This window comes from Homarus americanus, unplaced genomic scaffold (assembly GCF_018991925.1).
Source record: "Homarus americanus isolate GMGI-L3 unplaced genomic scaffold, GMGI_Hamer_2.0 scaffold52512, whole genome shotgun sequence".
NCBI classification, from domain to species: domain Eukaryota; kingdom Metazoa; phylum Arthropoda; class Malacostraca; order Decapoda; family Nephropidae; genus Homarus; species Homarus americanus.
Genome location: NW_024735442.1, coordinates 3,270,015 through 3,283,547, shown reverse-complemented (window position 1 = coordinate 3,283,547; position 13,533 = coordinate 3,270,015). Strand labels below are relative to the sequence as shown.

At 41.8% G+C, this 13,533-nt stretch overlaps 1 protein-coding gene across 1 annotated transcript in view; it reads right to left on the bottom strand.

The window, feature by feature from the left end:
• Nucleotides 1-10,050: 10,050 nt before the first annotated feature.
• The window catches only part of LOC121871001 (fibrinogen C domain-containing protein 1-like), a gene marked incomplete at its 5' end in the record, with an annotated part of 29,439 nt that continues 25,956 nt past the window's right edge, over nt 10,051-13,533 (bottom strand). The window contains 2 exon segments of the mRNA XM_042373029.1: nt 10,051-11,154; nt 11,889-12,013. Of these exon segments, the coding sequence (XP_042228963.1) occupies nt 11,023-11,154; nt 11,889-12,013 (257 nt within the window).

Here is a 13,533-nt window from a genome sequence, read left to right as displayed (position 1 = left end):
TCTGGCAGTATCCCTCACCTGGACTACACACACAGTAAGTAACGCTGACCAACCCAACGCGTCAACTAATTCATAAGACGGATTTTTTACCCTAAACCTAAAATAACAGAGAGAGAAAAAATAAACACCGGAACACAAACAAAAATCGACCATTTTTTTTTTAATGTCTAGGAAACTTAACACTTACAACTTAAAGCTTAAAGCGCATTAGAGTTCAGTGATATATATATATTTATTTTTTTTTTACTTAATTTAAAGGTTCATGCTGGAGGTTCAAAAGTTGGCTATCGTATTGTTTTGGTGTGTGTGTGTGTGTGTGTGTGTGTGTGTGTGTGTGTGTGTGTGTGTGTGTGTATGTGTGTGTGTGTGTGTGTGTGTGTGTGTGTGTGTGTTGGGGTGATAATATACCTCCCTTAGACACATGATTTTTTCTTAATATTTTTTTTTTACATATTTAAATTCAAAGTTTCAAAGACACCATCAATGTCTTCTTTTACACACACACACACACACACACACACACACACACACATACACACACACACACACACACACACACACACACACACACACACACACACACACACACACGTACTAACCAAATACAACCTCAGGCCAACTCTTGAACCCTTAGATTTGAACTCTTTAAAACCCAAACAAGTAAACAATGGCTCTGTAGTTGTAATAGTCACTGTAAACCACTAAATAACCTTACAAGTTGGTCAATCAATAATTTCATTTATTCATCGTAAGTGATTTTCCTTAGCAGAGCAGAATTCACTTTTTTCAACTTTACTCTAGGTCATTTACTTTCCACCTGACCTCTGTTATTCACTTTCCACCTGACCTCTGTTATTCACTTTCCACCTGACCTCTGTTATTCACTTTCCACCTGACCTCTGTTATTCACTTTCCACCTGGGGCTCTGTTATTCACTTTCCACCTGACCTCTGTTATTCATTTTCCACCTGACCTCTGTTATTCACTTTCCACCTGACCTCTGTTATTCACTTTCCACCTGGGGCTCTGTTATTCACTTTCCACCTGGGGCTCTGTTATTCACTTTCCACCTGGGGCTCTGTTATTCATTTTCCAGTGGATTTAGTTAATTTTCACTGCCTAAGATCACTCAATTTCACCTTCAATAGTCATTTTCACTGATGGTGGTCATATTCAGCAGCTATATAATAATAATAATAATAATAATAATAATAATAATAATATAACTTTAACGATATCATAAAAAGATAATTTTCTGCCTCATTACGGATAATTTTCTGCCTCGTTATGGATCATTTTCTGCCTCATTATGGATCATTTTCTGCCTCATTATGGATCATTTTCTGCCTCATTATGGATCACTTTGTCCTAAAACACTACACAAACTTCACTCTCACAACTTCACCCTCTCCACTCGCCCTCACCGAGTAGCCACACAGGCGAGCCAACTTCCACCAGCGTTCAATTTAACCATTAACAATACAGTATTTTCTTAAGGGTTCACTTCAGGGGTTCGAAGTTGACACAATGTTATTTTTTAGGAACCTGTGATGTGTGTGTGTGTGTGTGTGTGTAAAGGAGAAAGCACACACACACACATACACAGACGTAAATACACACACATACAGGTTCCAAACACCAACACCATCTTTGAATCGCTTGAACTGAACCCTAAACCACTATATCATAACCTACATAATTCCGGGTTTTGTTTGAGCAATAATCGCATTGGATTTTCTTATAATAAACCCTAATTTACATATATAACACACATATATATATTCCTATAAGATAATTAACATCTAAGACAACACAGTCATATAGTTCTTAATTATTATAACGTTATTCGTATAAGCGGTTAACATATTTCTTATATTGTTTCTTTACGACAAAAAATAATGAAAAATAAATAAATATATTCATTCTCTTCAATTTTCTCTTGTGTTTTTTTTATTATTTTTTGTCTCTTATTTTCCTTCTATGTATCATTTATCTTTTTATCTTCCTTCTCCCCCCTCTCTCTGTGTCTCTTTCTCTCCCTATCTTCACACACGCACCTTTTAAACCCCTCTTCATTTCTCTCTCTTTCTCTCTCTACATAATGACCTCCTCCTCGTAATTCCCTCTTCCTCCCTTTTTCCTCTGTTATCGTCTAAAGCTTCTCTCCCCTACGTCCATAATTCTTATCTACCCTCTCCCTATCTCATTTATTCTTCCCTTTTTACCTCCACTCTCATCAACGTTCTCTTTCTCCCATTCTCTCTCTTCTCTTATTGTGAATTTCTCCTGATTGTCTCTTCTTAAAATCCACAATTACAGAGAAAAAAAAATATTAACAAAAAAAATTATAATATAAAAAAAAAATAAAAAAAAATTCACACGGGAGAACGAACTGCTATGTGTACATGTACGCCGGTATATATACACACACATATGTACGTCCTTTATGTATGTACAGAGAATTATGGTTATACACTGATCATCAAGCATGTGCAGGTACTCATGCTCAGGTATTTAATTTCACACACACACACACACACACACACACACACACACACACACACACACACACACACACACACACACACAGAATGAAGAATACGTAAATAAAAGATAAAATAAAAACACAACACTAAAGACACATAGAGAATACAAAGTAAAATATAATACATCATGACGTGAATTAAAAAAAAAAATGACGATCACTAACCTATAAAGTTTCTCCGGGCCCAGAGTTGCCACCAAGTAAATACAGTACTATTAAAACAATCACACACGCGGGGTTGTCACTATGTAAACAATAGCACCGAAATAATATTAAACCATGGCCAAACAAGGAGACAAGCAAACAAGGATTAAAAAAAAGAAATTAAATCACCTTAGTTTAACCCATAACCCTAAATGACAGCGTTTAGGCCTCTCAAACACTGGCTAAAATTATAAACACAAGCACATATACTCTACATATAATATACACGTTAAACAATACATAGCCTCTGTCAGTTGTAGATTCTAATATTCCACTTTATTCCACGTTATTTCACTTTATACCACTTAAAATACCATATTCTTCCACATTATACCACTTTATTCAACATTCTTCCACTTTATTCCACATTATACCACTTTATTCCACACTCTTCCACTTTATACCACTTTATCCCACACTCTTCCACATTATACCACTTTATTCCACACTTCCACTTTATACCACTTTATCCCACACTCTTCCACATTATACCACTTTATTCCACACTTCCACTTTATACCACTTTATCCCACACTCTTCCACATTATACCACTTTATTCCACACTTCCACTTTATACCACTTTATCCCACACTCTTCCACATTATACCACTTTATTCCACATTCACACACGTCAATAAAAGTCAAGAAAAATTAAAATATACACGAGGGTAAGAAATAACTTTACCGTGACTAATAAACTCATTGAGACATCGGGGTAGCAACAGAGTTAACTACTGTATATCACCATCTTGTAGCAATTAAGACAGGGAGGAAACATTATGACGACCAGTGGTAATTCGGTCAAGCAGTTTTTGTACCCACGTGTGATAATACCGTCAGTCTGTCTGTCTGTCTGTCTGTATTCTGTAATATTTGGTTCCTGTATCGTGGATTTTTTTTCTTTGTATTCTCCAAAAATTTGTTCAATGCGTTATCGATAAGGCGAAACCCGTTCATATAGACAGACAGACAGACAGGCAGACAGACAGACAGACAGACACACACACACCCACACACACACACACACACACACAGACTCATTGAGCCATCTTGAAATACGGTCATAACTGTTTACCACCACTTTGTTCACTTGCCTAATAACCTTTCATTCATTATTATTCATTATTTTTGTCATTATAATTTCATCTCTGTTTTGACACTGTCCTCACGTCTGTCTGGGTAATCTCTCATCTTCCATCACGCGGAGAATGGATTATCATATGGTAATAAGAAACGTCTAAAGCTTAATGCAAAATACAAATGAATAACACAGGGAAAATATTGCAAACCTTACCTATGATATTGCAACACATTGTAAGGATATTTGCAACCTCGGAACATGTCAGTGTCTTTTTTTTTCAGTCACACGTACGAGTATTATTGTATCGTATCTTTCTGCATATATACAATTTGCAACATCATGTGTACTATTACTGAATTATTACATCATTGCAAAATCACCAACCCTTTTACTTTATCATTAACAACACTGCAACATCACATTTCCCATTTAAAGAATCATTTACACCAATGCAACATCACATCACCCATCTAAAGTATCATTTAAATCATTGCAACATCACGTTACACTCTTACATCAACATATCTATACCATTGCAACATCATGTATAATTATGAAACGTCACATGTATACCCTTAAAGTACTATGTATACCATCACAACATCGTGTCTACACCTTTAAAACGGCAACGAATTTACATGACTGAAAAAAAAAAATTACTATTTATCCTAAGTCGTTCACGAATGATAGAAATCCCACACACAATACCCAAACACGAATGTAATTAAGAGGTTGTTGTATTAAGGTGTGTGTGTGTGTGTGTGTGTGTGTGTGTGTGTGTGTGTGTGTGTGTGTGTGTGTATTTACTCTCAAAAATTCAATGCCATAACAACTCTTGAACCCCTGAATTGCCTGACACACACACACACAAGAGTATCGTCCTGACTCTTTAATTAAACCTTCGTTCTATTTATTCACAATAGGTCGTGAGGCAGAGCGTCTACTGCCCGCCACGTGACCCAAACATAAACACACGCCATTCTACCCCGTATGTATGTATGTATGTATGTATGTATGTATGTATGGGTTACCTACAATACACTGAACACAATCCCTAGAGCAGTACAGAGTCATTAAGAGAGAAAGAAAAACGAATAAACAAGAGAATTATCCCAACCTAAAAGAAGAGAAATAGAGAAGAAAAGAGAGAAACAAACAAATGAATTAACCCGGATTATAAAATAAGGGGTAAAAATTATCCTAAATAACCGAGACGGATTATACTGACGGCAAATGAGGCAAACACTGCTGAATATAAACAAGGCAGTATTATGCACACTATATAAAAAAAACAATATAAACAGATTGTGTGCTGACCTGTAAACTGGCAGTATATCCTACCAGTAAACAATGTACACAAACTATGCTAACCTGTAAACAACTGGCAGAGTATCCTACCAAAAAACAATACTAAACAAATTATGCTAACCTGTAAACAGAAGAGACTAAAACGACTGTAAACAAAAAGCCCAAGTCAGCAAACAAAGAAAAAAACAAACAAATTAACTCTTCTGTCGACTCTAAATGTAAACACAGAAAAAATATACGACTCTCTACCATAAGAAAACCCAAGACACTGTATAACTTCTAAGTCAAGCAAATATACATCATCATCATCATCATCATATTCTACATCATTATCATTATACAAGAAAAACACACATACGACGAACATTACTTTGATTTTCCTTCTAAATATCAATATGACAATTTGTGTGAAAATCATTCCGATGTTGGCCCAGGGTGATGGTAGGGGTGTGGGGTAGGGGTGTGGTAGGGGGGGTATTTGGTGGTGATGGTGGGGGTATGGGGGGTGGTAGGTGTGGTAGGTGTGGTAGGTGGGGAGGGGGAAGGATTGTTACAGACCTTATCAACTAGGTTATAACACCGCTAGGCTAGTTAAAGTAGGAATCTAGAAGCGTTTTGTACAGCGATATCAAAGACTTATTATGTATGTACTGTATGTATGCGTGTACCTTCCTTCCTTGACGCTCTGGAGTTGAAGATTTTCCTCAAGGGGGAGGAGGGGGGGCACACAGGTAGAGGTGAGAGAGAGAGAGAGAGAGAGAGAGAGAGAGAGAGAGAGAGGTCACACACCCCAAGTGGCACCATACACCTCAAGGATGCGCCCCTTCACCCATCAACTCACCAGGCAGGCAGAGGCAGAGCGTCTACAGAGAGGGAGTGACAACTACGAAATATCAGGCTGTTCCCCCTATCTGATCCCACGTACACGGCGACCTCTAGCGACCACATATACATATACAAGCTTCCCGATAACACACGGTGGTCATAAACGACTTTTATTCATGGTAAGGACACCGCCCGTGGACGCCAGACACCCGAGGACGCCTGCCTGTACCTTGACACACTGTTGTCTTCCTAGTATATGGAGGAGATGTTGACACTCAGTATCTAACCCCATAAAGCAACACACACCACTGCTGGGAACACGATCAGCAGTGTCAGAAAGGGATCACATGAAGATAATCCCCCCCCCATAGCTTACCTTATCCCACATGATAATTAAACACCTTAAAGTTAACTGGTAGGTGTTTAAGGTCAGGTCAGGTTAGGGTCTTGTTACTCATCAGGTGAAGTAAACTAGAGACAGGGGGGAACTAATCTTCATGTGAACCTCATATAAAATAATGAGATATGTATTGTATGTATTACCTCCTAACACACTAGCTAGGAGGAGAGACACTATTAAGGTGCGATGGACCTCACAAGAAAAATTAAATCCTGACTCCATTCTAAAAAAAAAAAAAAATTACCCCCCCCCACCCCCCTCCACAAGAAAATAAATACAGTACCCTAAAACAAAGACTATCTGAGGTTGTTGACTCTAACGTGACGTAGTTCTGGTCATCTCGCTCTCCTTACTTAACTACACTCGTCAGGCCACTAGGGTAACTACGCCCACCTAACAACTTGTCAGATGATGTTATTGTTTGGTGATCAAGATGCAAGTCAGTGTTGTGCCGCCGCTCGTCTACTGGTGATGTTTGTCGCTGTGGTGGTAGTGGTGGTGGGTGATGGTGGTAGTTATGGTGTTGGTAGGTGTAGTATCAGTGATTGTGGTAGTGGTGGTGGTAGTAGTTGCAGTAGTAGTATTGGTAGTAGTTTTGATGGTATTAGTATGTGGTGGTGGCGGTAATAGGGGTAACAGGAAGAAGTAGTAGAAGTAGTAGTAGTAGTAGCACTGCCAAAATGACATGTTGCAGCAACTATTGCTGCAGGTTCCAGAAAATTTGACAAAAAAAGTAGCTATAGCGCAGGAGGTGGGCGCCTCGAACTGGTTAACTACGTTACCGATAAGGGCAAATGGTTTCAGCCTTAACAAACAAGAATTTACAGATGCCATTGCTCTAAGGTACGGTTGGCCAGTAGATGGTTTGCCCTCCCAATGCGTGTGTGGCTATTCCTATGATGGCGATCACGCCATGGTTTGCAAGAAGGGGGGCTTCATATGCATGAGGCATGACGAGGTAAGGGATCTCACAGCAAATATGTTGAAGGAAACCTGCCGGGACGTCATGGTAGAACCGACCCTCCTTCCACTGGATGGCGAGATCCTCCAACACAGGACTTCAAACACATCTAACGAAGCCCGTGTGGACGTCAGTGCTCGAGGATTCTGGACGCGGGGACAGCGAGCCTTCTTCGACATCAGGATTTTTGATCCCATGGCCGTTTGTCACCGTAACCTAGCTCTCGATGCTGCACATAGGAGGAACGAGAACGACAAGAGAAGGGCATATGGGGAGAGAATTCAAAATGTCGATCAAGGCAGCTTCACTCCGCTAGTGTTCACAACCTCTGGTGGGATGGGCCCAAGCGCAAGATGTTTCTACGCCAGACTCGCGGAGCTGATCTCCGAACAGAAGCAGCAGCCCAGAAGTTATGTCACAGCCTGGATGAGATGTCGACTGTCCTTCTCTCTCCTTCGGTCGGCTTTGCTCTGCCTCAGGGGAACGAGAGCTTCTGCCCCTACTCCGTCAACTGCTGCAGATATAGACTATGAGGCTACAGTCACCGAATGCCGCATCGATCTGCGGCTCAACTAATTTTAACACAGATAGGATAGTTGCTTATGTATTAGGATATTTAATATTAAGGTAAATAAATGGTGGCGAAGGTGTGGCTATTGGGGGAGGCTGGAGGCCACGTTTAAAAAAAAAAAAAGTAGTAGTAGTAGTAGTAGTAGTAGAAGTAGTGTTATGTGATGATGGTATTGGTATAATGGTAGTGACAATAATAATTAATAGATAATGGTGGTATATTACAGTACACTGATATATAGTGGTGGGTATCCATGCTGCCAGGGTACACACAGCACTCACCGACACTGGATAAGTTCAGCTGTCCAGACCACATCGAAGGCAACACAAGAGTTAATATACTGTAATAACACGTTAAGAGTCCCACCACTGTACTTTACGGCTATATTACTTGGACGCCGTAGTTTGCAGTCACCGCTAGAGAAATAAATATATTTCTCTTACATAGTTTATTATTACATGCTATTGAACAGATGTATTTAAGGACTTAAGATGATTATTAGATGTTTATTGAGTTATATTAAGTTAGTTTGGTATTATTTGTGTTGTGGGAATATTTCAGGGTTGTATAATGTCCCTCACGCATGAGCTGGGGATATCATCAACAGATGGTCTTATCTAAGCGAACGGCAGACCGCCCTTACCAGCCAGCGTGGGAGGTACTTGATGCTAAGAGACTCACTCTACTTAATGCTCATAATTCTACTCCTCACACACACACACACACACACACTAAGAGCAACTTCTGATTTAAATTCACGAAACCTTATGTGTGTGTGTGTGTGTGTGTGTGTGTGTGTGTGTGTGTGTGTGTGTGTGTGTGTGTGTGTGTGCCTCAAGAGTTCAGTGAATACCAATACTATATAAACATGGAGGGCGGGGGGGAGTCAACAGGCCCCCTAGTCTTAACAGACCTTAACCTAAACCTAACTGAGGAAGCCGCACAAATCAGTCTCCTTAGTCCTAAAACAGACCCCCTAAACCTAATGGATCCCATGTTAACGATTAGTCTTAAGGTTAGGTTTCACCCGACGGAAAAGTCAATAAGTCATTTTGTTGTAGCCTTAAGGACGATGTCATATGAGAGTGGCTGTGTCGTGTTTTCTCCATAACACCAGGTGGGGGGGAGGAGAGACTATTATCAACAGAGAAGAGGAGAAGAAAAATAACGCTTTTTATCTCCCACCTCTTCCTCCTCCTACTCCATCCCTTTACCCTTCCATCTCCCCTACTCCCACCTCTAATAATTTCCTGCCTCCAGTCACACAAGATCAATAGTTCCACTTCTCTGCCTTAGCTAATTAACAAATTCCTCCTTCCTTGATCACTCCCTTTGTTCGTTCCCTTTAACCATTCTCCTCCATTTATTCTCTCCCTTTAGCAAGTTCCTCCCTTTCCTCGCGTTCCCTTTAACCATTCTCCTCCATTTATTCTCTCCCTTTAGCAAGTTCCTCCCTTTCCTCGCGTTCCCTTTAACCATGTCCTCCATTTATTCTCTCCCTTTAACAAGTTCCTCCCTTTCCTCGCGTTCCCTTTAACCATGTCCTCCATTTATTCTCTCCCTTTAGCAAGTTCCTCCCATTGAACATTCCCTTAAAAATAGTCTTATCCCTAATACCCTTCATTGCTCCCTTTAAAATTAAACTCCCTTTGATCACCCTTGCTCTAAACCACACTTCATTTGGCCCCCCTCACAGCGTCTACATTTCCCTCCTCTACTCCTAATCTTCCCTCTTACTCTCCATAAATCATTTCCTAATCGTTTGTTATTCGTCAATCGGTCCCATTCTGTGCCTAATCTTCTACAATTTGCACTTCCCCTCCCTCCCTCACCCCTTCCCTTCATCCCCATCCCACTCCCTCCTGTCCTTCTCCCTCCTTCTGCCTCACCTTCAGGGTTCGTCTTATGTGAGGAGAAACACACACACACACACACACACACACACACACACACACACACACACACACACACACACACACGAGGAGGATAATGAGTGTTTGTTAATATAATGATCCACACCAAAGATATTTTTTTGTTTTACATCACAAAAGTTCCTTAAAACGGCTAAAGCTTTTTATCACTCCAGAGTACAAAGACAAAGCTTACATTTGTGTACAGTTGGGAAACAATTCAACACACACACACACACACACACACACACACACACACACACACACACACACACACACACACACACACACACACACACACACACACACACACACACACGGCACCGAGTTGAAGAAGAAAACAATTTATTCTACGTTTACAATAACTTTCGCCTTGACCAGAATATTTAATAAGTTTGTGAAGTCTTGTGATCTGGTGGGTGAGTCTGGTCTATGTGTGACCTAACCTCCATCTAAGTGAGCTCAGTATACCTGTGACCTGACCTGCATTTAGGTGAGTCTGGTACATATGAACCTGACTTCCATCTAGGTAAGTTTGGTATACCTGTGACCTGACCTCCATTTAGGCGAGTCTAGTATACCTGTGACCTGACCCCGGGAACACTGACAACTTCCACCTGTAAAATACCTCAGAAGGAGACTACTGTGCTAATTAGAGGAGCGGAAGTAGCCACCCATCTACCCAAGTCTCTACAACTTGCCTGACATTTTCAATCTGCAGAGACGGCGAGGGAGATCTTCTAAACGTCTCCAGGGTAAGAGATATCTCCTTCCTGCACTCTCATTACCGTCTCATTAACCTATTAACTACACAGGTAACTTATCTCATTACCCGTACCTATACTGCCACAACACCTGGGCACGCCACTAATTGTACTGGCGCTGCAGCTGCATTTAGCTCGATGGCTGAGGCGCCAGTACCGTGCCCGGAGGCCCCCGCTAAAGGCTAATGATATGAATAGTCGTTTGCATTCTTGGAGACAACAAGAAATATTAACTTCCTGGAGATGTCCTCAGCTCTGAATCCTCTCTAGTGGGTGAATTTTCCCTCCAAGTTCGTCTTTCCTCACACACTTCAGGCATTTAAAATAAGAAACACTGCCAACGCACTCTAGAGTTCCTAGGAGTTGTCGAAATGGAAAATAACTGAAGAACAAAATATGAATGTCTCCAAGAATTATCGATCAGAGGGAGGAGGCGATGTCTTGGTCTCCATCTAGATGTTGGTGCGTCTGATCATCATCCTGGAGAACTTGAGGGAGTAGTTGTGGCCACGGAAGGCCATCCAGTTGATGCCGTCACCGTAGCTCTTGTGGCGGCCATGATGGTACCGCCCGTTCAGGTGGGACTGTAAGGGGGGAGGGGAGAAAAAACAGGAACCAGTTAAGACAGGTGAAGTTGAGGCCATCCTGTCTATCTATCTTAAAGGTCAAGGAGGCTGACTGTCTTTTTGAAGCTTCATGCAGTTGTTTCATTCTTCCATGCTTAGACTAAGGTTGATAGCAGGTAGACAAGTGGATAAAAAAACAAGTGAGCTTATTCTAGTGCAACATAAACAAGGCAGGTGACGTGGACCACTGGAGACGCCTTTCCTATATCTTTCTCTTCTTACCCAGTGTTCCACCTCGTCTCTTGCCCCCATTCTTCCTTTATCTTCATCTCCTTCCTTCCTCCTTTGATATTCTCGGTACCGGGCTCCTAGTAATTACCCAAGCCAGATCCCCTGACCAAACCCTCTGGCTATGTGCCAGAGGAGACCCCCTGCCCAGATCCCCGAACAGATCCTCTGGCCAGATCCCCGGACGGATCCTCTGACCAGATCCCTGCATAGACCCTCTGGCCAGATTCCTGGACAAACCCTCGGACCAAATCCATGGATAGACCATCTGGACACATCCCTGGACAGACCCTCTGACCACATCCCTGGGTAAATTCTCTGACCAGATCCCTGGAGAGACCCTTTGGCCATATCCCATGGTTCCTTACTCGGATCTCCCAAGTTCCTCTAATTTGGTGTCCTAGGCAGCCCCTCGCCAGGCCCCTTGTTCATATACTGTACTAGCCAGGCCCCTTACTACTAACCTCATGACAGGCGGTGAACCACCAGGCGCCGTGGAAGGTCCTGGCGCAGTGGCCGCGAGGGTTGAAGTCGTTGTCACGGTCCCGGGTGCTGAAGGGCGCCCCCTGGTGGTACTTGAGGGAGTTACCTGCCGAAGGAGACCACCAATCGTGAGCCGGGAACAACATGTTGTGGAGGCGACAGATGCTTGAGGAGGGGACAGGTGTTTGTGGAGGCGACAGATGCTTGAGGAGGGGACAGGTGTTTGTGGAGGCGACAGATGTTTGTGGAGAGGACAGGTGTTTGTGGAAGGGACAGATATTTATGGAAGGGAGAGATTTTGTGGAAGGGACAGATGTTTATGGTAGTGACAGATGTGCGAAAAATAAACCTTAAAAAAATATTGACCTTCCCACTAAATTTACCGAGAGCGAAAAATCGATCATTTGCACCTCAATGGTGAATCTATTTTGCATGTGTTAAATAAATAATATCAACACAAAACAGAATACATCGCTTTACCCCAACACAACACACTAACACATACACAACCCACAACACAACACAACACATTACCCCCAACTCAACACAACACAACACACTAACACATACACAACCCACAACACAACACAACACGCATACAGTTTACTAAACGCAAAATTAGAGTTGTGGTTTAGCAACGCTACAAAAAGGACCAGCAATTGTGTTAGCGGTTCACTTGTACTACATTAAGGTTGTGTCAGTCCACCAACACACACACACACACACACACACACCCCTACCCCCCCCCCCTATGATAATGAAGTTAAGGTAATTTATACTTGAAAAACCTCTCCTGACTTTTACATATACAAACACACACATACAGGTAGACATATATTCTCACGACACAAAATCTTCCTCGCTGAAATCTATAGGAGCAATATCAAGTAATTTTTGTGACGTAGTGATCTATATATCCAACCTTAATACTATATAAGAACATTCTATAGTGCCTGTTTACTCCTGTAGAAGATGTAAGCGAAGACGACCAGGTAAACAGACGCCTGAGAGAGAGAGAGAGAGAGAGAGAGAGAGAGAGAGAGAGAGAGAGAGAGACTCAGCCCCCATCACCCAATTGGACAAACACAACCAATTAAATCTTACAAACTTCGCCCCTGACTGACACTGATGACATTTCGTTCCCAGACCAGAGTAGCGTAACAACAATAACAGCAGGTGATCAGTGCTTCTCCCTTCAAGGCCCAAATTCCAAGTATCATGCCATTGGGATATCGCTCTTAATGGCTGGTGTGGGTTGGCTCATGCTTATTGTGCTCCAAGAATAGGGAGGAGGGGAGGAGAAGTAGGAGGAGGGGAGGAGGAGGGGAGGAGAAGTAGGAGGAGGAGGAGGAGGAGGAGGGGAGGAGAAGTAGGAGGAGGAGGGGAGGAGGAGGAGAAAGCGGTATTTAAGCTGATTTAATTGTTCACCTGAGTTAAGAAGTAAAATCCTATTGTCTAGTTATCGGTAAATCAACCTTATCGCCATAACATATCCTGATATCGCATAATGTTAACCACTTCGTAAGCTTTAACCTCTAAGATGCGATATCGTCATCCATTCAGACGATATCGCAACCCCGTAAGTATGACTCTGGCCACCTGATTACAATAACAACCCTATGAATA